Genomic DNA, 23,783 nt, shown 5'->3' with positions numbered 1-23,783 from the left:
AATATACATTATTTTGTTTCATTTTGTTCTTGCCCTTAAAAAGTAAGGTGTCTGTTTTCATGTACAATCCCTTTCCTCATCTGGTGATAGTTTTGCAGGTATGAATGTCTTTTTCTAAAGCAAAGATATGAATGCAAGGGGCGTAGTAAGCAACATGCTTGCAGGCGGGGTTTGGGAGGGGCTTGCTACTGCACATCTGGTGAGTTAATACACTTCAATTACGCTGTTTTGTCTTTGTGGGAGTTAACTTTCATGATTTTTTCCCCCCTTTTGCTGTACATCATGTTTAGTTTGAGATGCCACCAGGGTGTTTGTTTTTCTGGGGCTAGACCTGGGCTTGCTTCTGGTAGGGTACAACAGCATCCGAGTAGCCATTGACATGGTTGTACAGAGTTTGAGCAATTCAGCATAGGGTAGCAACTGCCTTGTAATAGTTCTGTTACTCATTTTAAATGGATTGTAGGGTTGGTTTTGATTTTTGAAAGCGGCAACTTTGGGAGGACAGGATATGGGGTGGGGGTAGCATTCGTCCATATTTGTGGGCACAAGGTCCAGTATGTTAAAGCAACTAGTGTGTTTGTAAATGCAAACATCCCTGACACAAGTCCAAGAATCTCTGTGCTTGTAGATTTGAGACTATGTAGGATTTACAGCCTACAGAGGGGAATTTGAAGTCTCCTATGGGTAAGATGGTGTCTCTACTAGGTCCAAGTATTAGTTGTGAGCTTCTTGGGATATGGAGGATAGCCTGTAGCAGGCTAGGATATGGTGAAGTGTTTTGTCTATGATGAGCTGCACAGGGAGCAACTCCAGCATGTTGTCTTGTTTGACCACCTTTTAGACCAGTAGCCTCATAGACGAGGGCTGAAGTGTGGAAGGCACTGAAATCTTACAGTGCTGGTTTCTGTTTCTTTAAACCATATCATTGTCGCTTCACAGGTGTCTACATTCGTAAGTGTAAGGAGGACTTGAAGACAGTGTAGTTTTTGTATTAAGGCTCCTGACATTAAGCAGTAACACCTTGAGGTTCATTTGAGTTGTTTTTGCTATATCTTTAGGTTTGTTAATTTTACACTGTAGGGGTGGATAAAGTTTTAACCGGTATTAGAAAACCCAGAGATGTAGATCGTAGACTTGGTTTAGGGCATTAGAGCAGGTATTTCTGATGCACATCTGCAAAATTAACTGCAACATGTCCAGTGTACAATCAGAGGTTGCTTATGGGCTTGGCATACATCATGCAGCAGTCTGTGTAGCTAAGAGACAGTAAAAGAGTAGGGCTTTGAGATTGTATAAGGCTAGTTTACTTAGTCTGTCTGTGTGTATTTACACATACCTATCTCTTTGCATGTATGTACACTGTGTATAATAAAAAAAATACGTGTATGGGTTCCCTATTTCATTTCGAAGTACTGAAATCACGAATTTCAGTATTTCAAAATTATAATAGCAAGTCTTGAAATCCCAGAACACCATAAGTGTGATTTGCTTATCTGTAGTGTAGGATATTATGTTTGAATGGGGGGGGGGGGGTTGTGTGCTGCATCTGTAGTGTACTATCGGGATTTTGAATTTCGTGGTTTTAGGGTTTCGGTGTTTGGCTATGTAATTTCAAAATACTGAAATTTGGGGTTTCAATAGTATATGTGTGTGTATATGTGTGTGTGTGTGTGTGTGTGTATATATATATATATATATATATATATATATATATATATATATATATGTATATATATATATGTGTGTGTGTGTATATATGTATGTGTGTGTGTGAAATTGAGGAACTGGTCTCAAAAGCTGTTGCAGGTGTTTGGACAGGTAATGCCAAATGGTGCATTGCACTTGAGTTGGCCTAATGAGAGCAGTGTACAGCAGGATAACAACGTCCTTGGACTTTGCCATATGGTTACTTACAAGTTGTGCAATGTGGAATGTTTTCCTGTCCAGGGTAGACATGGTGGACAAAGTTCAAGTTAGTGTCAACATTTGGTAACCATTTGAAATGCTGGGACCTGCTAGAGCAGGTCCCACAATGTGGAGACTGGCCGAGAGATTGGGCTTGCATATACTAAGTACAAGATGCCATTTCTCAAAATATTGCTTTTTCTCAGAGGTATAGCAGTCTTGGGAGTTGGTATATAAATTCGGGGGTGAAAAAGTTAAGGTGAGGGGGAGATTTGAGATTCACGGTTCTTGGCTGGTACAGAATTGTATATGGTATGCAACAGCAGTTGTCTGTAATTTTTTTCATTGTAGTGTGGAAGTGGTGGGTTATCCAGCTTCATTCCCAAGTTGGTTCTAGCAGCCATTGTTGCACTTGCAGATACGAAGTTGGGCTTAAACTTGCAGTTTAGCTCATTAAATTAAGCTGTAATTACTGGTATCGGTGCCATTTCTTAGACTGGAAACTTGTAGTCTGTCATTGCTTGTTTTTTTTTTTTTTTTTTTTTTTTTTTTTTTAAACTTTGAATTCAATAGGTTTGTAGCCCCAGAAAGAGCCAGCTGTTGATACTTAGTGGTTTTGTATAGTCAGGATTTATTTGGACTGGAAGCCTTTACAAATGTCATGTGTAATTTAAGAAGTGCTAACCTTTTATAAAGATTTTATCCATACTTGGGTCTGTTTTAATTGTTGCTTGAGGAAGCTAAATAGTGAAGTGCCATACACAGGGAGCAAACCCATTAAGGTGTATGTTTCTGAATGTAATATATTAGTTTTTTTTCCCTTCATTTGGAAGTCAGTGTAAAGTTTGTATTGTCATTTTTCTTTTCAGTATTGACTGGTTTATCCTGCAAAATGAGTGGCTGCCGAGTGTTCATTGGGAGACTGAACCCTGCTGCCAGAGAAAGGGATGTGGAAAAGTTCTTCAAGGGATATGGACGATTAAGAGACATTGATTTAAAGAGAGGTTTTGGGTTTGTGGTAAGTAATTGTTTTGGATAGTAGATGGAGAAATTACAGCTACTGCTAAACATAGATAGGCACAGGTTTTTGAGAATCTCTGCAGCAGATTGACCCCATCACAGAAAAGCCACTGAGGGCCTACCCTGCATGTTAACCCTAGGTAGCTGCTATCCACTCCCATCTGCATAAAGTCCAATCTTTAGATCTAGATTTTAGGTTAGAATTGCAGTATGTGCACACCCATTTCTAAACTGGTTGCTTTTCCTTGACAGCAAAGCACTGTTTAGCATGCTAAAAAAATCTTTGCTGGATGTCAGGACCGCATTAGTACGTCGGAAGTCAGGGTGCAACTCTAGTCTTCTTTCCAAACTTAATTGAATCTTTCAAAAGTGTACCATACAACACTTACACTGAGACTTTACGCATCCCAAGTAAAATTCCAGGGTACACAGACCCAAGTTAAAAATATCGCAGAGACTATGCCTATACTTTGAGCTAAAGGCTCCGTTGTAGGGCTGTCTCATTGGTTCAGCAAAGTGTCATTCCTGTTGCCCACTTTTTCTGTTTTGAAAATGTGAGTTGCCATCCTCCATTTTGCTAGTCCAGATGCAGTGATCTTGCAAAGGTGTATTAACATGCCTCTCCTTTTTCTTCTCCTGTAGCCTTGATGGTCACCACTTGACCCCATCCTGCTTGCTGCTTTTCACACTGCCTTCTTGTGGGAGTAGAACAGTCATATGTTTGTGGTCTCATCCAGCTCTTCCCACATGCAGGCTTTTTCATTTATGGCTATCGTTGTGCTAGTTTTGTATACCTGTTATTCAAATCTCCCCTAGATTAACAGACTCTCACCCCACCCATCTGCTCTGTTGCAGTCCATTTCACCCACTTATTCCTGACTGATGGCTATCAGCTCCTTGTGTTAGAGGGCCTCTGATTCTCTGTCAACCAACAGGGTTTTTTCTGCTCGTGTACATAGCGTTGCCATTTGGTGGCTGAGATGGGCATCCCATATTACTGCATATGTCTTCTATGCCCCTAAACTACCTTTAATGGCTCAGGAGAGCCCATCTGAATGCCCTCTAAATAGACTGCCTTCTGTGATCCATAACCTACTTCAATGGGAAGCAAGTACAATGCATCAGGTTAGCCTCCAGCATGGGCAAGCTGGCCCTGTTCTGCTCACTCCCACCTTCCCTTCTCCAGCTGTTCACCACCTACGTTGTTGTTGAGACGCTAGACATCTGAATGCGTGGCTTTATTCCTTTGCACCATAAAGACTGTAACACTGGTACTGCTTTTGAGTTAACCACGTAGTATTGTGTTGTAGGCTTGTGGAGTTTGTTTTTGTATGTTTTGAGATTAATTTTTATTTTTATTAGGAATTTGATGACCCAAGAGATGCTGACGATGCAGTATATGAGCTGGATGGGAAAGAGCTGTGCAACGAACGGTGAGTGTTATATGCTCTAGTAATTCTCTGTCACTGAATTTGGATTTAAGTGGGAAGGGAAAGTATAGTTGGAGAGTGGTGTGTGGTGGCCTTTTTTGTAAAGATTATTTTGACCTTGTTTTATAACTTCATTAGAAATGAGGGGGGGGTTGAAATCTTGTGTAATAGAAGCAACATCAAAGTGCCATTTTGTGCATGAAATTCAAATAACCGAATAAGGAGTAACTTGTGTGTCTGAAGCTGTTGTGTGTGTCTAGCTTTGAGATGCTTGTCCTTCTGGCAGTATCAGTTTCCTCATCTGACTTGGAAGAGTCTTTGTGGAAGGCAGTTTTTCTCTTCGCTATGATTAATTTTTAGAGGTTATGTTGGATCTTTTTCTGTCCTGCCACTGAGTATACCTTCATATATCCCGTGTCACCCCATTGTCTGCCCCCCACACACACACACACACACACACACACACACACACACACACACACACACACACACACACACACACACACGTCTGAGGTTGCAGCTGTTGGTCTACTAAAGTGTTTCTCTTTTATAGACCCAACTCCACCAGCATCCTGATGCTAGTGCGATACTTGCATACAGACGGTTGCTTACAGTGCAGGTGTTGTGAAGTATATTTTGTGGCATGCAATCAGTCTGTGCTTCTGCAATTAGCCTTAACCTGCTTTTGTGGAGGGGCAAGTCTCTGGGCAACAACTGCAAGTAGAATGGTGAAACCTAAACCTTGCATAACAGTAGTTTAAGGAAGTGTAGGAAGAGACTGGAAGAGCAATGGTCAGCCAGTACTGTTTAGATGGTATGTGTTTGCACATTAGGAAAAGTCTGGGGGGGTGTACAACTGTGGTGCAATCAAAAAGTAAAATGTAAAAAAGGCAGCACTTGAAATGTTTGCATTATTGCAGCACTGTAGCGATAAGGTGCTCAGTTTACTTTGTGTCGGACATTGATTTTGACAACTGAATTGACAACTAGGTGACTACCCCTCCATTAACTGGGTAAACTGCTCATGTACCAATACACTTGCCCAATGTTTTCTGGATTTCATTAATTCCAAAGCCCTGGACCAGCTCATTCTTACCTCCACTAGAGGTAGCAACATGACAACATGAACTGGCACCTCACGTCACTCTCAGACTTTGTCCCTACCGAATGGCGGACTGCTACAGTCATCCCTTTCCACAAAGGAGGAGCGACTACAGACCCTGGGAACTATCGCCCCATTAGCCTGACTAGTCTGATATGCAAAGCTATGCAACGCATCGTCATGAATCTAATAAAGATATAGGGAATCTCCAAACTCTGGATTTCACATGGTTTGGAAGGGTAGATCATGCCTGCTCAACTTGGATGAAAGCAAGGTGGTTCGTACAGCCTACCTTGATCTAGCCAAGGCTTTTAATACCATTCCCCACTCAGCTTAGTATTAACCCCTATATCACTAGGTGGGTTCCAAACTAGCTCATAGAACCCACAGTGTGAAAGTAGCTGACTCCCAAGTCAAACTGACTAGTCACGAGTGGAGTCCCACAGGGTTCGGTCCTGGGTCCTCCCCTGTTTTGGCATCTACTTCTCTGAAGTCCATGCCAACACGAAGGAACTTTGGCTGACAAAGTTTGCAGATGAGTGCAAATTAGGAGCTATTAACTCCACCAAGTGATGACATCCTACAGAATGACCTCACCGAGACCAGCGACTAGTGTCAGAACCATGGCCTTAAGCTCGGTGCCAAAAAAGTAGTCATCCCCTTTGGGAAAGACCGGTTCCAATGAATTGCCACATTGATGGTAGTCCACTGAACACAGAAGGCGATCTGTGAACACAAGTTGACATCAACCTCTTTTGATCACCACACTGCCACTGTGGTTAGAAAGTCCTTTGTGGCACATCTCATTACTAAGGGTTTTGCATCCAGGAAGAAAGAGGTCATTGTCTCCCTCTACTCTTCCCTCATTAGGCCAGTCAGAGTACAGTGCCCCATTTGGCATGCACCTCACTACATTCCTGCAACAACTGGAGAGGCTGCAAAAGTACCTCACAAAGAGTATCCTAGGCCTCAAACACTTGTCCGATATGGACAGACTCAAACTATTCTCAGTCTGATATCGCCTACTTGGAGGCGATCTCTCCTTGACTTATGAAGCCATGTCTGACTCAGCTCTGTTAGAAATGCTACATCTAAAGAAGTCCCAATCCTTCCGCACCACACGCTCCAGAGACCTCAGCCTCATTACCACAATTAACAGAATATGCTGGAGGGACCAGTTCATAACCCAGAGACTGTCCATGTTATGGAACAGACTTCCCATACATGCCACCCCACTGACTCTCTTCAAAGGAAATCTTGAGTATATGGGAAATGGAAAATTCACCCCAGGGATAACTCCAGTGGCTCTACTCGACAGACGCACTGGGAACTAAGGTCGGGTGGCACCATGCTAGGGTAATCCTATGGCTAGGCTTGTAAAGGCCCCAGGGCCATTAGTCTAGTACACACCTATGAGACATTTGAGTATTTGTGCAGTTGCAGAGACTAGCAAGCTTAGCTGAAATGCTGTACTAGGATAAATGGATTCTTCATTCGGAGTACTTCAGTCTGAGACCAATACAAACTGATTTGCATGGATTTTTGCAGCAAATGGGAGTAAAGACACCAGTTTTGTTGGTAAGCATTTTTTATGTGGGCATTGTGGAAGAATTTGAGTTGTGTATTGCTGAGTGTTTAGTTGAGAGCAAGAGAGGTGGTTTGTCATGGGTCATTAGGTTTGTTTTGGAGGTAGCACAAAATTTGTTTTAAAACCCCACTCACTGTTAACAGTAATGGATTTGTTTCAGTGCTGTCATTGACTATGGTGCAAAGTCTAAAACTGTCATTCAACAGTTGAAATGTTTGTTGCTTCAGAGTCACCATTGAACATGCCAGAGCACCACGGAGAGGAGGATTCCGGGGAGGAAGAGGTGGCTATGGAGGTGGTGGCAGTGGTGGTGGAAACAGATTTTCTGATAGATACGGAAGTAGACGTCCCCGAAATGAAGGCAGGAGGTGAGTTTTTTTGTTTTTTTTTTTTGTTTGTTTTGTTTTGTTTCCTTCCTTTCTGATATGGTTGGTTGGTACTTTATTTACTTTCCATTTGAAGTGGTATCCATACTGACAAGGGGAAATTTGGCTAGGACACTGGGGAACGTCGGCTCTTTCGAAGTTCCGTGGTATCTTTCATATCCATCTGAGCTGCTGCCATCCCAAGCAGATATGTTTCTGAAGGGCAGAGTAGCTGATAGGCTATTGGCCCTAGGGCATAATTAAGCCTAGCCAAAAATCTTGTGCTATAGCACTCCCTCCCAGGTGGTTTAGTTACCTGCACCCCTGTCGAGCAGGGATTCCCGGGGTGAACTTCCTGTCTCCCATCCACTCAAGATTTCTCTCTAGTGCCAACGAGGAGCTCTGCCTCACATATATGGGGACCTTGTTCCAGAGCAAGGGAGGTCTCTGGGACACGAATCTGTCTATCCAGCGCGTTCTGTTTATTGATGTTAGATTTATGTCCCTTGAGCGTTATCTCTGGTGGAGCATTTCTAGCAATTCGGAGTTTGACCTAGCCTTGTATGTCGGGCAGAGATCACCTCTGAGTAGCCGGTACATGACACAGTACAGTCTGAGTTTCTTTAGCCTCATGGCATAGGGCTTCTGTTTAAGGCCCTTTATCCTCTTGCCAGGTACATCCTGAATGGGGCATTGTATTAAATAGTGAGTCTAATTAGTGATGAGTAAATGGGGACAATAACTTCCTTATTCCTAGATGCAAACCTTTTCTAACAACTTTAGCGATGTGGTTGTCGAAAGAGGTTACTGTGTGTGATAAGTGAGTGTGATAAGTGGGATGCCACCTATGTTGTAGTTCATGGGTACTGTTTTTCCCAAAGGGGATAATGCACTTTTTGGCATTTAGTTTGATGCCATGGTTTTGGCACCGCATATCTGTATCCGTAAGACCCTTTTGAAGGATGTCTACATCATTAGGATTCTCTAGTATGTCTTTGTTAGCCATAGTCCCTCCGTGTTTGCTTGTACCTCCGAGAACTAGATACCAAACAGGAGGGGTCACAAGACTGTGCCCTTTGCACCACTAGTCACAGGTTTGGAGTCTGATCTAGCGTTTCCTATTCTCACTGAATTGGTTCAGTGTGTGAGCCAGTTTGCCACCCATCTTGTTACGTAGGGGGGTTATATTTAGGTTGGTGAGTTTGTCATAATTCCCGAGTGGGGAATGGTATCAAAGGCCTTTGCAAGATCTAGGTATGCTGTGTGAACCACCTTCTATTGCTTTAGTGACCATTTTGAAGAAGTCAACCAGATTTAGGAGACATGACCTTCCCTTCAAGAACCCAAACTGGGTGAAGTCCAGGGTTTGTAGGTTCCCAATGTCATCATTTGAGTTCCCTGATGCGCTCCATGGCCTTGCAGACGAGACTCGTCAGGCTGATGGGGAGTTACTTCCCGGGGTCAGTGGTTGCACCTTCTTTGTGGAGTGGTATGACTGTTGCGTGTGCCACTCTAACCACAGCCTCAGGCTATGTGCCCAACAAACATGGTATTAAGGTGAGGGGTTAATTCATTTTGGAGCTCATGTAGCACGCAGGCTGGGATGCTATCGGGTCCCATGGATGCTGCGTTTCTTGCCTTGGGTCCTGTTTTCACCAGTGTGTCTGATTTTAGGGGCAGAATGCCAATTTATTGGCGATTTATCTGTGTTCTGTGAATTTTGAGCCATTGTGCTTTTTTTTTCTCTTTCTATTATAGACTTTGTTTATGGCTGGGGTCCACCAGACTGGTTTCATCTTTTTGGAGGAGTGGATCTTGTTCGGGATAGCACGGTCCATGCACTCATGTAGGTGCTTGTAGAGTGCTTTTGTGTAGGATATGGCAGATTCAGTCATACTGACATTCTGCATGGGAGTAACGAAGCTTGCTACCTCTGTCGTGAGTAGCGTAAAGTTCGCTTGTTTTTCACCATGGTTTCTTTTGGGACTGGGTGGTATGTGGATATCTAGGGTGATGAGTTTGTGGTCTGATCTGACCAATGAAGAAATTACCACAGGTGTGGAGCATTTGTCCCCCGTGTTGATGACCAGGTCCAGTATATTTTTACCTCTTGGATTGTTTACAAGTTTGTCCAGGGTATTGGAGTTCATGTACTCCAGGAAGCGCTGAGCAAAGCTATTAATACTTTTGTAGTTTTCCCAATTGATGTTTGGGTAATCACTTAGTATAAGGGTGTTTGGTTGGACATTCTCATGTTTTCCAATACCTTGAAAGTGGAGTGAGTGTCCTGGGGTAGGGAAGGTGATCTGTAGCGAGCCGCAACCTGATTTGCAATTTTGCCCTTTGTTTGTTGCACTTGGATGATCTCCGAGGCATCATACTCCAACTAGTCTGGAGGTGTGGTTATCCCTGATGATACGCCTCCTCCCCTTTGTTTCGATCTGGGTTTTGCGGCCGAAGTTTTGTAACCTGGAATCGCTGGGGTGCTCTCTTGCCTTGAACCAGGTCTCAGATACTGCACAGATATTTGTTCTCAGTGTGGAGTGCCTCGAGGGAGTGCATTTTGAGGTTTAAACTCCTAGCGTTTAGCAGCACGATCCTCCGTTTATTATCGCTTGTACTTGTTACGGTGGTGGATTTGTTTTCTGTGCCTTTCCTAAAAAAAGGCACACTGGGGGTGGCAAAGCCTTAGCCAGTATCCTGAATCCCAGGGATGAGACAGGTGCAAGCCATCTCTGGCAAAGAATCGAGGCTTGTTGAGCATGTCATCCCAGGCAGACAGATACTGGATCCCCTTTGAATGACACCAAAAGCCAATTGTTGAAATTTACCATTTTTTCTTTGTACTGTGGTATCCTACTTGGTGAGGGTAAGATGCTACCCAGGGCTAGGGTCATACCTGCCTTGATTACATAATCGGAGAGCTCTTCTGTGTCCCTTTTCTTGTAGTCCAGTGAGGTATGTCTCGGGTCATTTGCACCAACATGGACAATGACAGTGTCTTATTTATACTTGTTGTGGAGTGACCTAAGTGAGTGGGTAATGTGGTGGATTCTGGCACACGACATGCAGCTGATAATGACCTTCTCGTTTATCAGGCCTGGTGAGAGGGACAACGGTGTGCCTGACTATAGAGTCACCTATTACAACTGTGCTAGGTATGGTGGTGTGTGGTACACTGGTTTTTATGGTTGTGGTGATTGCAGTGTGCTTTGAGGTGTAGGTAGCTTGCGTGTCTGCTTTGGGGGTGGGTGTAGGTAGCTTGCATGTCTGCTTTAGGGGGTCTCTGTTTCTTCAGATTTTTATTTAGAGCCTCCCAAGGTCTTTGTGTGTGGTTTGCATTTGGATGTATGGTGGGTCTATGTGTAGTAGGTGGTGTGCTGCAACTTGGTACCTTCTCTTGACTGTCAGTTCCTGTTGTGACTGGAGAGAGAGCTTTGCTTCAAGTTTAAGTGCATCTCTTGCAGATTTGGGTGTGTTGTGATAGGGGGAGAGGGTTGTCTGTGTACGAGTCAGTTGTGACATTGCCTCAGTCATCAGATGCACATGAGAACTTGCTGGGAGCTGGCTCTTGGGCATGCCTGAATGGGTTAAGGAACTTATCTTGTTTGCCTGGTGGGGAGTAATTTAACTGTTCTCTACAGACAACTGTTGTGGATCTAGTATTATGTTATAGCTTGTATAGTGCTTCTGACTCTTTAGAAAGGTGGGAAAATAGCAAGTTTATTCAGGAAAAACAGTAGAAACAGGTAACAGTGCAGTAATGGCTGTGTCACTTCTCTGGGAAGCCAGAGACAATTTAAACAATACAATTTATAGCAAAGACAAAAGTGTCTGTAGTTGTATGTTAGTATAAACACAAAGCATATAGATTAGGCTGACATAACTACCAGGGCAGTCAAGTTCAGTGGCTTGGTTATTTCAGTACTGTTAACGGTCATCTTTTTGAGTCATTAGCTTAATACTACTGCAAACAGTGTGTTTTAAGCAGAATCAGATGTCCAACCATTATGGGAGGGGAGGGACTTGGCACTTTCCATGTGCACCATACCATACACCCACTGTAGCTTCTACTGGTGCCACGATTCAGAACTTTTTGCAACAGTCAGACCCACCCTCTGCACTTGTACGTAGGTTTTGGCAGTGTGCTGAAATGTTAGTTTCCTGGTAGGCAAGTACCCCTGGGGGGGGGGGGGGGCTTTTCTTTTTATTTTTTGTAAATGCTGATTACATATAATAGGAAGGGGAAATGTCTGGTAGACAAATTCCATACAAGAATTCCCTTCTCGCGATATGCATTGTTGAAGATTTCTTCCTTTCATCACATTTCTAGAGCATAACTGCTGAAAGCCTTTTTTGCTCAGTCCTCCATGGTTACCTGCTCTGACATTCTTTTAAAGATAACAGCTACCGGAGATGTCCTCCATGGCTACCAGCTCTCATACAAAAAGCGAGGAACGTAACTTCAGCATCTCGGGTAGTTCTTGCCTTTAGTCTCATTCTTAGTCAGACACTGAGAATCTGCTATAGCTGCCTTTGGGCAGTCATTCTGGTTATTCATAACCCTTCTGGTGGCAGCATGTGGTCTGGTATGGGTCAAGAACCAGACATAAAACTGCTGCTGAGGAGGGAGAAAACCTTTTTTTTTTTTTTTTTTTTTTTTTTTTTTTTAGCCTATGGGCCGGACAAGGTAGATGTAGTGGATTTTTGGGTGTCTCCCAAGTCACTGTAGCTAAAATTAAGCAATATGCTCTTAAGGGGGAAAACAAAAAAATGAAGCACTTTCCCATGTAGTATAAAGGGTTAAATGGTATAGTTCTGCCAGCGGGCTCTTTGGGGCATTACAGTCTTGTACAGATGCTTCTTATTTTAAAAGCATGTCCCTTTTTCAGAATCCAAAGAGGTAGGACTTGTGAATCGTAGGTCTCTTACTGCTGAGTTTAATTGTTGTAGAAAATTGTTTCTCTTCTCCAGTTGGGGGGAAAAACTTTCTTGCTAGATGTGTTCAGTTCTGCATGTTCTTCCTCTGATACTCTACTTTCTGCATCCAAAAAGTCTGATACCTTAGGAGTCCTGCATATTCCTTTTCCCAAGCAGTCTGATAGACCTAGCTATTTCATTGCACAGAGAGAACTTCTAAACCCTCTCCCAATACCATACTCTGGAGGTATTTGATGTCAAAAAGGTTAATCATTTCTACAGCTTTGATCTTTGAAGCTTTAAATTGTTTATCTGATATGGCCATACTCTTCCTTGTTACGTTCTTAAATTTCTCCTGATGACAAATTCTCTAATTTTGCTTTATTTTTTTATCTTGGAAAAAGACAACTAATGCACTGTCTAGCCACATGGTCTGTAATATGGAGATGAGCCTGGCTTGGGTATGAGTACCCCCCCATCGAGGGTGTTGAATCCCAAATCTTAACGCCCCTTTAGATAGTTTGGAAAGGGGCAAACTGATTCAAGGAGTAAAACCAGTTTTATAACAGAAAATTTTGTGGATGTACCAGACCGTGGACATGTCTGAATAGCAGCCATCCCTAGAGGGAGAACCTATATTAAAATGCTCACAATGTATTTCTAGTTCATTGTTGTGAAGATTGGCCTCCAACTGAGACCATGTGCCTTGGAGCATCCTTGCCCAAGCCAAAGTGACTATGGGAGAATAAAATGGTGTCCCTGAGAGGCTTCTGCATGAATCCACCAAGCTGTGTGCTCTGCAAATGTGTAGTTTGATCTGTGCAGACAGTGGCATCATGACTACCATTGTGCCACAGATGTGCACTGCAGTACTCTTGTAAAACCTTACTAAAAGTACCAGAACTCTGGAAGCTGCCATAGATCTGAGACGCTGTAGTACTGGCCTGGCGGAAGGGGGAAGTGCGATGCTTGGTCTGCAGAATATACAAGGTGTGGCTTCTGGCCCAGAAACTTTAGTTTATTGGCCTGTTTGGGCATTTTTTCATCTCCTAGGTAGCCTATCTACCACACGAGTGGTTTCTGGTCCAGAATTTGGTAGTATATTGGCCATTCCCTTTCAACTTTCTGGTTTAAAAGCCCGTGTTTGAGCACCGTGCAGTGGTGCTCAGCTGAGGTAAACTAGTACTGATGCTAGAGTCTGCTCCAATTTTCCCCTTGGAACGTGCTTGTTCATTAACTTGCGCTTCAATTAGTGTAATTGGCTAACGCTTTTAACAGGCTTTTGTTGCATTTATTGGAGCACACTTAGTGCGATCAGCACTAGCTGTTCCTACACAGGAACTGCACCAGTACCCCTCCTGGTATGATTGTAGGGCAATTTCCTGTACTTTCTCCTGCTAGTCTTGTGCACTTGGCATTCTGAGACAGTGGGGCAACTGTCTAATATACACAAACAACCCTTTCCTCTTGCCTCCCAACACTCATACCTGTGAGATGCACTTGTATCGCCAAACTGGAAGCAGTGCACACTCCAACTAAGACCGGAGTAGCTGGTCAAGAGGAGAAGGTTAACACCTGCAACTCGCTACCTAGAACACACACAGGCCTCCAAAACACCAACAGTCAGAACCCACACGTAGAGAAACAAACCATACACCCACCTTTGTGGAGGCTGTCAAAATTTACTCTGAGGACCCCCCCCCCCCCAAGACGCACAAGCACTCAACACCACCAATGCCATAACATGGCTCACCACCACAGTGTGCCCCTCAACCCAAGCCCTTAAGGCAAAACACTTGCCCAATGTACTAATCATAGGAGAATCCATTATGAGGCACAATGATATCCCAACCACTAGGCTGAGTATGGAGAAATCGGGTGCCAGGATCTGCCACAACACATGCACAACAAGTACAAATATGACTCGTTGTCCCATGTGGGTGTGAATGACCTGGACTACATGAAAACAGATGTGATGGAACACTCGGATTATGTGGCCCAGGCAGGTATGACCCTAGCCCTGAGCAATATTCTACCGTCGCCTAGAATGATACCACAGTACGGGCAGAAAAATATTGACTTCAGTTGGCCAAGTTTCTAGTGTCATTCTCAGGGGATCCAGTGTCAGTCTGCCTCTGACTACATGATTAACGGACCTTTATGCTGTGCCAGAGACTGCCTGCATCAGTCACCCCTGGGGTTCCAGGTACTGGTTAAGGCTCTCGCCACCCCTGTAGTGTCTATTTTAGGCAGTGTTCCAAAGACCAAAATTCTATCAACGGCTGCTCAATGACGTGTCAATCTCAAGATGCACTCGCTCAAAGCTCTCCTCAAAATGGAGAATGTCTATCTCTATCTGTGTTGTAACTGAGACCTGGTTTTAAAGAGGTAGAAAGCACCCCTGCGCTCCCAGGCTGCAACTCCATTACATATCTTTTGGCCCCAGAATACATCCGGAAGCTCCAAAGGCGGCATTGTCTCCATATTCTTAAAGGATATGCACACTCGTAGCTCAGCATAATGCATCTGAGATACTTCCTGTACATCTAACGCTAGGTAATATGGCAATACAAGTCATACCCTGCTACAGAACCCCAAAATGTCCCTAGACTCATTCCAACTTCCTAAGTACCTTGGAATCTATCCAGGTCCAACCCAATACTCTCGTACTGGGTGACTTCAGCTATCCCCTCCATCACCTACCCCACCATCACCTGGAAAAACTATTCTAAGTACCAATGTACAGGGCCAGTGCTTTCTGGAATTTCAGTTCCACTGCCCTGGACCAGCTCATTCTGACCCCCACTAGAGGAAGCAACATCCTCGACCTGGTTGTCACTGTTGCTCTCCATCTAGTCTACACCCCCGCTAAGGTGACCAACCCTGAAAAACTTCTCTGTTTTTTAGCTCAGTCAGCTTTAGAGGTGGCTAATTCCTCGGCACCCATGCCAATGGAAAATAGCTGCATGACTGCCGAATCGTACACCAATGCACTGTTTAAGCATGGACCTTGCCATAAGAAATGCAACTAAAATGCTCCACCAAAAAAAGGAAGCCAATCTGGTGGTCCCCAGCCATCAAATTCTACAACAGAAGGAAGAAACTGTTGCAGAAAAAAGTCTAGTCACAGGACTGGAAAGCCTCCCTTATCAGTCTCTAAAAGCTACGATCCCTTTTCAAATCTTCTAAAGCCAGCTATGAAGGCAGAATTGCAGCTGACACCAAAAACAACCAAAGCCTTCTATAGCTATATCAAAAATCTCAAAGGCAGTACCCAGATTTGCTCTGAGTTATTGTTCAATGGCGGCACCTATACTGAGCCAACAGATGTAGCCAATATACTGGCTGACGAGATTCAGTGCCCCCCCCCAGGGCCCTATCACAATACCAGAAGAAAGCCTGGTACCTACCATTTTTGCAGCACAGATAAAAGCTGCATTGTCCAAAGCCAGGAGTACAGCGTCCATGGGTCATATCCTTGGCTGCATCCTACATGAGCTATAAAATGAACTGGCACCACATCTGTGCCCAGTCACAGCCTTACCTCAGGTTGTCCCCAACAAATGGTACACTGCTACATTCCATCCCGCTCCATAAAAGGAGAGCAACTAAAGGGAGAGCAACTAAAGATCCTGGGAACTATCGCCCCATTAGTCTGATTAGTCTGGTAAGCAAAACTATGGAGCGCATCGTCATGGACCTGCTTAATAAAAATGTAGGCAATCTCCAAACTCTTGACCTTACAGTTTGGCTTTGTCAGGGGAAATCCTGCCTGCTGAACCTGGTTGACTACTTAGAGGCAGTACCGAGACTGGATGAGGGTAAGGCAGTGCATATACAGCCTACCTCTACCTGACCAAGGCCTTTGATACCATTCCCCACTCTCGTGTCATTGGTAAACTTGCCAAACTATGCATCGATCATTACATCACTAGGTGGGTTGCAAATTGGCTCAGACAGGACCCACAGAGTGGAAGTTGTGGATTCCAAGTTGGTCATGAGCAGAGTCCCACAAGGCTCGGTCCTGGGCCCTCTACTGTTTGGCATCTACTTCTCTGAAGAACTTTGGCTGACCAAGTCCCCCAAGTGATGCAGACATGGGTTCATATGTAGGTACTAAGCTGTCTGCCCAAAGGTATTTATAAGCTTAGCCGCAATGTGTTGGCTTTCGCCGCCCCCTTAGATTAGTTCCCTGTGCTTCTGTCCAACAGTCGCACTGAAGTGATCCCTGGGGTAAACTTCCTGTTTCCCATCCACCTGTCAAGGTTTCTGTTGGAGTGTTGGTGAGGAGCTCTGCCTAATGTAAAATAGAATCTTGTTCCAGAGCATGGGAAGTCTCTAGGACAGGAATCTATCCCTCCAGCACGTCCTATTTATTGTGTTGAGGTTTAGATCCCTCTAGCATGTGGTTCGAGGGGATAGGAGCATGTCCATCAATTCTGGGTTGGACATGGCCTTGTATGTCAGGCAGAGATTACCATAGAGGGGCACAACAATTTTTTTTTTTTAATCTGGATGCAAACCCTTTTGTGATTAGGTGGGCCACTTTGGCAATTTGATTATCAAAGGCGAGTTTACAGTCTACTTGGGTCCCCAGATCCCTTATATTCATATTTAGGGGGCTACCACCTATGTGGTAATGTGTGGGTACTTTTTTTCCAAAGGGGATGACTATGCACTTTTTGTCATTTAGCTTGAGGCCATGGTTTTGACACGGGTGTCTGTCTCAGTGAGACCCTTTTGGAGGATGCCTGTCAGCCAGAGAGTCAATTATTGCCTCTAGTTTGCAGTTGTCTGTGAACTTGGTCAGCTATACTCCTGTGGCTTGCCTGTACCTCTGAAACGTATATGCCGAACAGGAGGGGTCCTAGGACTGAGCCCTGGGGAACGCCACTTGTAATCGGTTTAGTCGGACCTAACTCCTGCAACTCTTAACCATGTGGATTCAGTCAGTGAGCCAGTTGGCAACCCATCTCGTGACGTAGGAGTTTATGTTCAGGCTGGTGAGCTTGTCTATAATACCGGAATGGTGTCGAAGGCCTTTGCAAGGTCTACGTAGGCTGTGTGGACCACCTTTCCCTCTTCTATGGCCTTGGTAACTGTCCCTAAGTCCACTAGGCTTTGGTGGCATGATCTGCCCTTAAAGCCGAACTAGGTAGGGTCCAGTGTTTGGTGGTTGTCAATGTCTCTGAGATCCATGATGATGCGCTCCATAACCTTGCAGACCAAGCTATGAGGTCCATGATGATGCACTCCATAGCCTTTGCAGACCAGTCAGGCTTGTAGGGCGATGGTTCCCAGGGTCTGTTGTGGCTTCACCTTTGTGGAGTAGAATAACTGTTGCTGTGCCCCATTCTGTCGGCACACAGCCTGTGGAGTGGCTGAGTTTGAACAGTGTGTTTAGATGAGGGGTTGGTTCATCTTTGAGCTCCTGTAGGATGCAGCCTGGGACACCGGTCCCATTGATGCTGTGCTTTTGTGGAGAGGGCTGTTTTAACCTGAGTGTCTGATTTCAGGGGCACTACATTCTTCTGGTATTATGGGCCCTTTTCGGGGTGAGGGGCATGAAGTTTGCACTGAACCGTTCTGCCAGGATGTTGGTGATTATCAGTTGGTTCAGTGTATGTTGTGCCATTCTACACCAACTCCGAGCAGATCTGGGAATTGCCACTTCGATTCTTGACATAGCTATAGAATGCCTTGTGGTTATATTTGGTGTCCTTGGCAATCTTTCTTTCGAAGCTAGCCTTGGATGCTTGTATGAGGGGATTGTAGTTTCTTGCTGATACTGATCGGGGATGTGTCTTCCCACCCCTTGGGATTTTACTCTTATGTACTAGTTTCCTTCTCCTATTGTATAGCTTGTTTATGGCACGGGTCAACCAGGCTGGTTTCCCCTCTTTTTTTTTTTTTTTTTTTTTTTTTCCTTCGAGTAGTGAGTCTTAGTTTTGCTTGGGGTAGCACTATCATTCTTGTAGGTGCCTGTAGATTGCATTGGTAAAGGATTTTGCAGCTTGGGCAGTGTTATCCTTTAGCATGGGGGATTTGAAACTTTCCACCTCTGTCTTAAGTAACGTGAAATTTGCTTTTAGAAAAGTTTTTCATGGTTTCTTCCACCAGGGGTGGAAGAGTGATTAGTTTATGGTTGGATCTAAACAGCGAGGGGTTTACCTCCAGTGTGGAGCACCAGTCGCCCATGTTGGTGATGACCAGGTCCAATATGTCACCTCTGGTGGGGGTGTTGACCAGTTGATCCAGGGCATTTGAGTTTATAAACTCTAAGAAATGTTGGGCAAGGGAGTTATGAGTTGCCAGTTAATGTTTGTGTAATTGAAATTGCCAAATATCAGGGTGTTTTTGGTAGGACCTTTGTTTCCCAGTGTTTCCAGAAATGCGGAATGGGGGTCCTGGGACATGGTGGGTGATCTGTAGGAAGCCACAATTTGAATTGCAGTTCTGCCCGTTGTTGCATGTGGATGATCTCTGAAGCATCGTGCTGTGCCACTAACCTGGAGGTGACTTTATCCTTTATGAATATGGCTATGCCCCCACCTTTTGTATTTCAGTCCAGGTTTTGTGGCTGAAATGTATGGTATGTGTTGTAGCCTGGCAGTGCTGCGGTGCTCTCTGGAGCCTTAAACCAGGTTTCTGTTACTGCACATGTATCTATTTTCTCCATACTGAGGAATGCCTCAAGTGCATGCATTTTGAGGTTTAGACTTTTTGGCATGGAGTAGCATTATCCACAGTTTTTTGTTACTTGTGCTATTCACGGTGGTGGGTTTGTCTTTTGAGCCTTGCCTAAAGAAGGCATTATGGGGGTGGCAAGAGCCTTGGCCAGTAATAGGAAGCCTAAGGGTGACTGGTGCAAGCCACCCCTAGCGAAGCAGAGTGGCTCGTCGAGCATATCCCCAGGCTGATGCACTGGATCCCATTTGAATGACACTAGAAGCTTGGCCAATTGTTGAAATTGATCTTTTTCTTTATACTGTGGTATTCTTGGGAGGGCAGGATGCTACTTGGGGTAAGGGTCATACCGGCCTGGGCTACGTTAGAGAGCTCTTCTATGTCTCTCATGTAGTCAGGGAGGTAACCTTTTCCTTGTTCAGCCTAGTGAGTGGCACGTCAGCGTGCCTATAGAGTCGCCTATTACTAGTGTTGGGTATGTTATTTTGCCTTAAGGGCTGTGATTTGTGTGGCAGACTTTGTTTTTGTGAAGTATGTTTCATGGTTTTGTGTTGGGGGGTGGAGGTTCCTTGGATGTCTGCTTTGGAGGTCTCTGTTGCTTTTGCAGATTTTTATTTAAAGCCTCCAAGAGTGGTTTTGTGTTTGTGTTTTTCACTGGTGCTGGTTTCATAGGTTTGTGTGAGACTGGTGGTGTGATGCAAGCCATTCCTTCTCTTGACTGTATGGTCCAGTCTTGGGTTGGGAGCGCTTGGCCTCTAGTTTGGCTGAGCAATTGTGTGTCTCACATGTATTAGTGTTTTGTGGTAGGAGGAGAGGGTTAGGGTTGTATGTGTACATGAGGCAGTTGTAACATTGCCTCAAAATGCCCAGATTCACCAGTTGGACCGGATGCCCTTTGGACATGGCTGGATAGGTGCAGTGAGCTTACTGATTGGCTGGTAATCTAATAGAGCCTTGTCCTTCTCTACAGTATAGGGGTGGTCTAGTGCTAAGGTTTATTAGTACTAGTTATGAGTTTTGAGCAAGTGTCGGGCTGAGGAGTATCGTTGGGAGTGCTTAAGTTGAAAGTTTGTCTAGTTCCAAGGGAAAAATTGGAAGAGTAGACTTTGTAGAGCTGTAAATAGTTATACCCTAACTGGCGCTACCTGGTGTGCAAAACCCATGCTAATGTGGGTTTTATAGCAGGCAAATGAAAGGGATAGAAATTGGCCCAAAAATGCCAATAAACTACAAGTTTCTGGGCTGAAGCCACTACTCCAGGGACAGACTGCTCAAAGCTCTCTCCTCTCACAGGTGAACAGAGAAACTTCCTTCCATCCAAATAAGATATGGGCAAATGCAGAAACTTGTAACAGCCCTGAATTCAGCACTAACCTGAAAACTGGACTATGCTAGCTTATAAAGGCAGAACTGCAAGTATATTTTTTGGGGTCCACCCCCCCCCCCCAATAAATAGACACCGTAAAAAAAAACACACTTTTTAAATGTATAGAAATGGCCATCTTGTGTGTAGCCTACAACCGTTTAAACAGGCAATTTAAGCACAAAAACAACTTTGTTAGTGTGGGCAGTAAAAATGTAGCTGAAACAAGCTTTTTAAATCACAGAAACTAAAAAATCTGCATTTTAGGCAGAATTAGCTAAAGGCAGCAAGAAAATGCAGAAAAAATGATAACTCCAAAGTCTCGGGGCCTGTCTGAGACCAGTGACTGGTGTTGGAACCATGGCCTGAAGCTTTAATGGCAAAAAATGCGTTTTCCCCTTTGGAAAACTCCGTTCCCACTAATTACCATGCTTATGGGAGCCCACTGAACACTGGAGAGGGCCATAAGAGATTTGGGCACCCAGGTTGATGGCCACCTCACCTTAGACCACCACATTGCCACTGTGGACAGAACGTTTTACGTGGCACATCTTATAACCAAAGGTTTCACATCCCAGGAAGAAAGAGGTCTCCCCTCATTGTACCAGTCATCGAATAATGTCCAATTTGGCATGTACAACAGAGGCCACAAAAGTACCTCACAAAAAGGATCCTAGGCCTTGCATGTCCTTTGTGGACAGACCTGAAGAAACTTCAGCTGTTCTCGGTCTCTATCGCCTAGTTAGGGGTCATCTCTGCTTGACTTAAAAGCCATGTCTGACCCAGCCCTACTTGAAATGCTACACCTAAAGAAATCCCAATCCCCCCCACGCCACACGCTCCAGAGATCACAACCTTGTTATCGCAATTAACATAACATGCTGGGGGGACAGGTTAGTCTCCCAAAGACTGCCCATACTCGTACCTCGCTGGCCCTTTTCAAGAAAAATTTTAACTCCAGGGATCATTCCAGTTGCCTACTGGATATGGGCACTGAAACTAAAATCGGGTGGCAACATGCCTGGGTAATCTTTTTCCAAAACTGGTCTTGGGTCTCTGCTGTTTGGCACTAATAAGAATTTCATAAGTTGTGGATCTTTGTGTGTGGTGTAGGGGGGCACCACTTGGGCAAGTGTTTGCCAGCAGCTTTTCTATTTCTATGGCTGCCTCTTTCTTCTGGATGGAATGTCAGAGAAACCTTTTATTCTGGGAGGTTGAAGGGAAAATGGTATGCAGTAATCCCTGGATATTGTACTGTGAACCTAGGCATCTTTTAGGATGACTGTCCAGGCTTTTGGATGTAGAGATTAGCATCCCTGACTGCTTCCAAAGTCAGGCCACCCTTTAGAGGTGCTGAAGGGACTTCAGAGAGAGTACCCATGAAGCACTGATTATGTTGGCCCCCTCTGCCACATGGGGGTGGGTAGGATCAGTCTCTGTAAGAGTCCTGAAAAGACCTTGCTTCTTGCAGAACCTAATCTGCATCTCCTCTGGTTCTGTGAGAAGATCCTCTGAAGGGTAGAAAAACGCATCCCTTCAACAGGCAGTATCTTCCAGTCCTGTTCGCACCAAGTTCTCTTCACTTTAGGGCCTAACAAGATGGATCCTTTGAAGGGAGCACTGATCTGTTGAAGAGCTCCTCTAAGTAACAAAAGTGCGTTCTGGTATTCCTTGTTAAAGCAATTCCTGAACCTGCGGCTCTAGAAGCTCACTGTGAGCGTGAAAAATGTGCCACATGGAGGCATTTGATAGGGACTGGAGGGTGACCATTAACTTTCTTCTCCTCTGGCATGGACTCGTTGGTATTTCATTGTCCTCTGAAATAACATGTGCCAAGCAGTTCAATGACCTGAGGATGAAGGTTGCTGATGTGTTAAATTGTTCTTGGTGGCCGCTGCTTCCACCATAGCATCTACGTGAGGACCCTTGCTTCAGCGTGCCCAATCCTTTGGAATAAGCACCATGACATCCGGATACTTACAGACCTGATGGGGCAGTGAGGTCCAGTCTGTCAAGTGCTGGGGAGGGAGGATTTACTCAGGACATAGTCGAGCCACTTCCAAAGGCCTTGGGGAAACAGTGACTCCTAAGATTAAAGGATTTAATCCGACATCCTTGAGGGGTGATTAGTTGGTCTTCTCACAAAGATTCCAATGATGAATACAGGTGCATCTTTTTGCACATATGCTTCTGAGGGGCTCTCTGGTGGGATGCTCCTGGGAAGACTTGGAAGTGTGGGCAGGCTCCTGGGAAGACTTGGAAGTGTGGGCAGAATTGGAGATAACAGTCTCTAGGCTTGATCCGACTGGCTGTAATGGAACATTTTATGAAGATTCATTACCTAGAGTAGACTGTTGTGGGGGGGGGGGGGTGTACCTGATAAGACGAGGGAAGGATGTCTTTTCCACAGCAGTGGAAAACGCACTACTCCCTCAAAGGCAGAAGTCCTAGGGGAATATGCTGCCTTAATGAAATAGCTGTGCAGAACTGTCCAAATCAGAGTGTTGGTAGTTCGGATAAACTGTTCAGATTATCAAATGTATAATTGAACCAGATAAACTTCTAAACATTAACCAAGAATTACTGCAAGTACAAAACCATACAGTAGATTATTGTACTACAAGCTCAAACCTGCACAAGCAAATAAGCTTACATATTCAGACTGATTTTCGTACCAGAAAAACTTTGGAAGGCTGCATTCGGATTGGCGCTCTACTGTAGTTATCTAGGAATAGGGGTGTTTACTCTAGTTGTGGACTCTTGTCTCGTTAGTTGAGGGATGGGCAAAAAAGTTGTGTACTCGCCATAACAATACATCTACGCTGTCTGATTTTGCTTTTCTCAGCCTTCTGCCCTCCATCTCTATCTTGTTTGGGAAGTTTTTCATTTTTGCTCCTAGTGTGTCCAGATTTGTAATTCTTGCCTGCCTTGCTGAATGAGCTCCAGTTTTCCTCTTCTAACTGAAATGTGTTTTTTAAATTGGAGTGGTAGGCTAACTTGAGGGCAACCTCTGGTTTCACCCAGTGTTGAATATGCTGGCATAGGATGTGACTGGACCAGTTCCCTGATCAGCTGGGAAAATAATCTTGACTCTTCTTTCTTGGGTTAAAAAAAAGGCACCTGTGCTTATTCTTTCCTCTCATTGCTTTCTAGTTATAGTAGATCTTGAATTATTGCATTTAGGACTTCAGGCCCTTAAGATTTTATTTGTTTTTTGTCTGTTCCTTCTTCCTTCACCCTTGCTTCATAGGACAATACTAGGCTGTTGGCCTGGAGGCCCTTGTATGCATAGCCAAGAATTTAACCCATGTTCCCACAGTTGGCACCTGTTTTTCCTTGCCCATCAGGGACACAAGTGGGATCCCAGGGGAATACTTTCAGTTCCCATCCAGTTGTGCAGGCT

General features: G+C 44.5%; 1 protein-coding gene across 2 annotated transcripts in view; it reads left to right on the top strand.

The window, feature by feature from the left end:
• The window catches only part of LOC122804241 (serine/arginine-rich splicing factor 5-like), a 56,536-nt gene that overhangs the window by 5,136 nt on the left and 27,617 nt on the right, over positions 1-23,783 (top strand). For both annotated transcript variants that reach the window (XM_044073992.1, XM_044073994.1), the window contains exons 2-4: positions 2,775-2,923; positions 4,288-4,358; positions 7,273-7,413. In XM_044073992.1, coding sequence (XP_043929927.1) covers positions 2,775-2,923; positions 4,288-4,358; positions 7,273-7,413 — 361 coding nt within the window. The remainder of the gene's footprint in view (positions 1-2,774; positions 2,924-4,287; positions 4,359-7,272; positions 7,414-23,783) is intronic.

Source organism: Protopterus annectens, chromosome 6.part0 (genome assembly GCF_019279795.1).
Source record: "Protopterus annectens isolate FY-2018-M chromosome 6.part0, PAN1.0, whole genome shotgun sequence".
Classification (NCBI taxonomy): Eukaryota; Metazoa; Chordata; order Ceratodontiformes; family Protopteridae; genus Protopterus; species Protopterus annectens.
The sequence above is the reverse complement of the archived record's forward strand: the minus strand, read 5'-3'. Positions and strand labels throughout refer to the sequence as shown.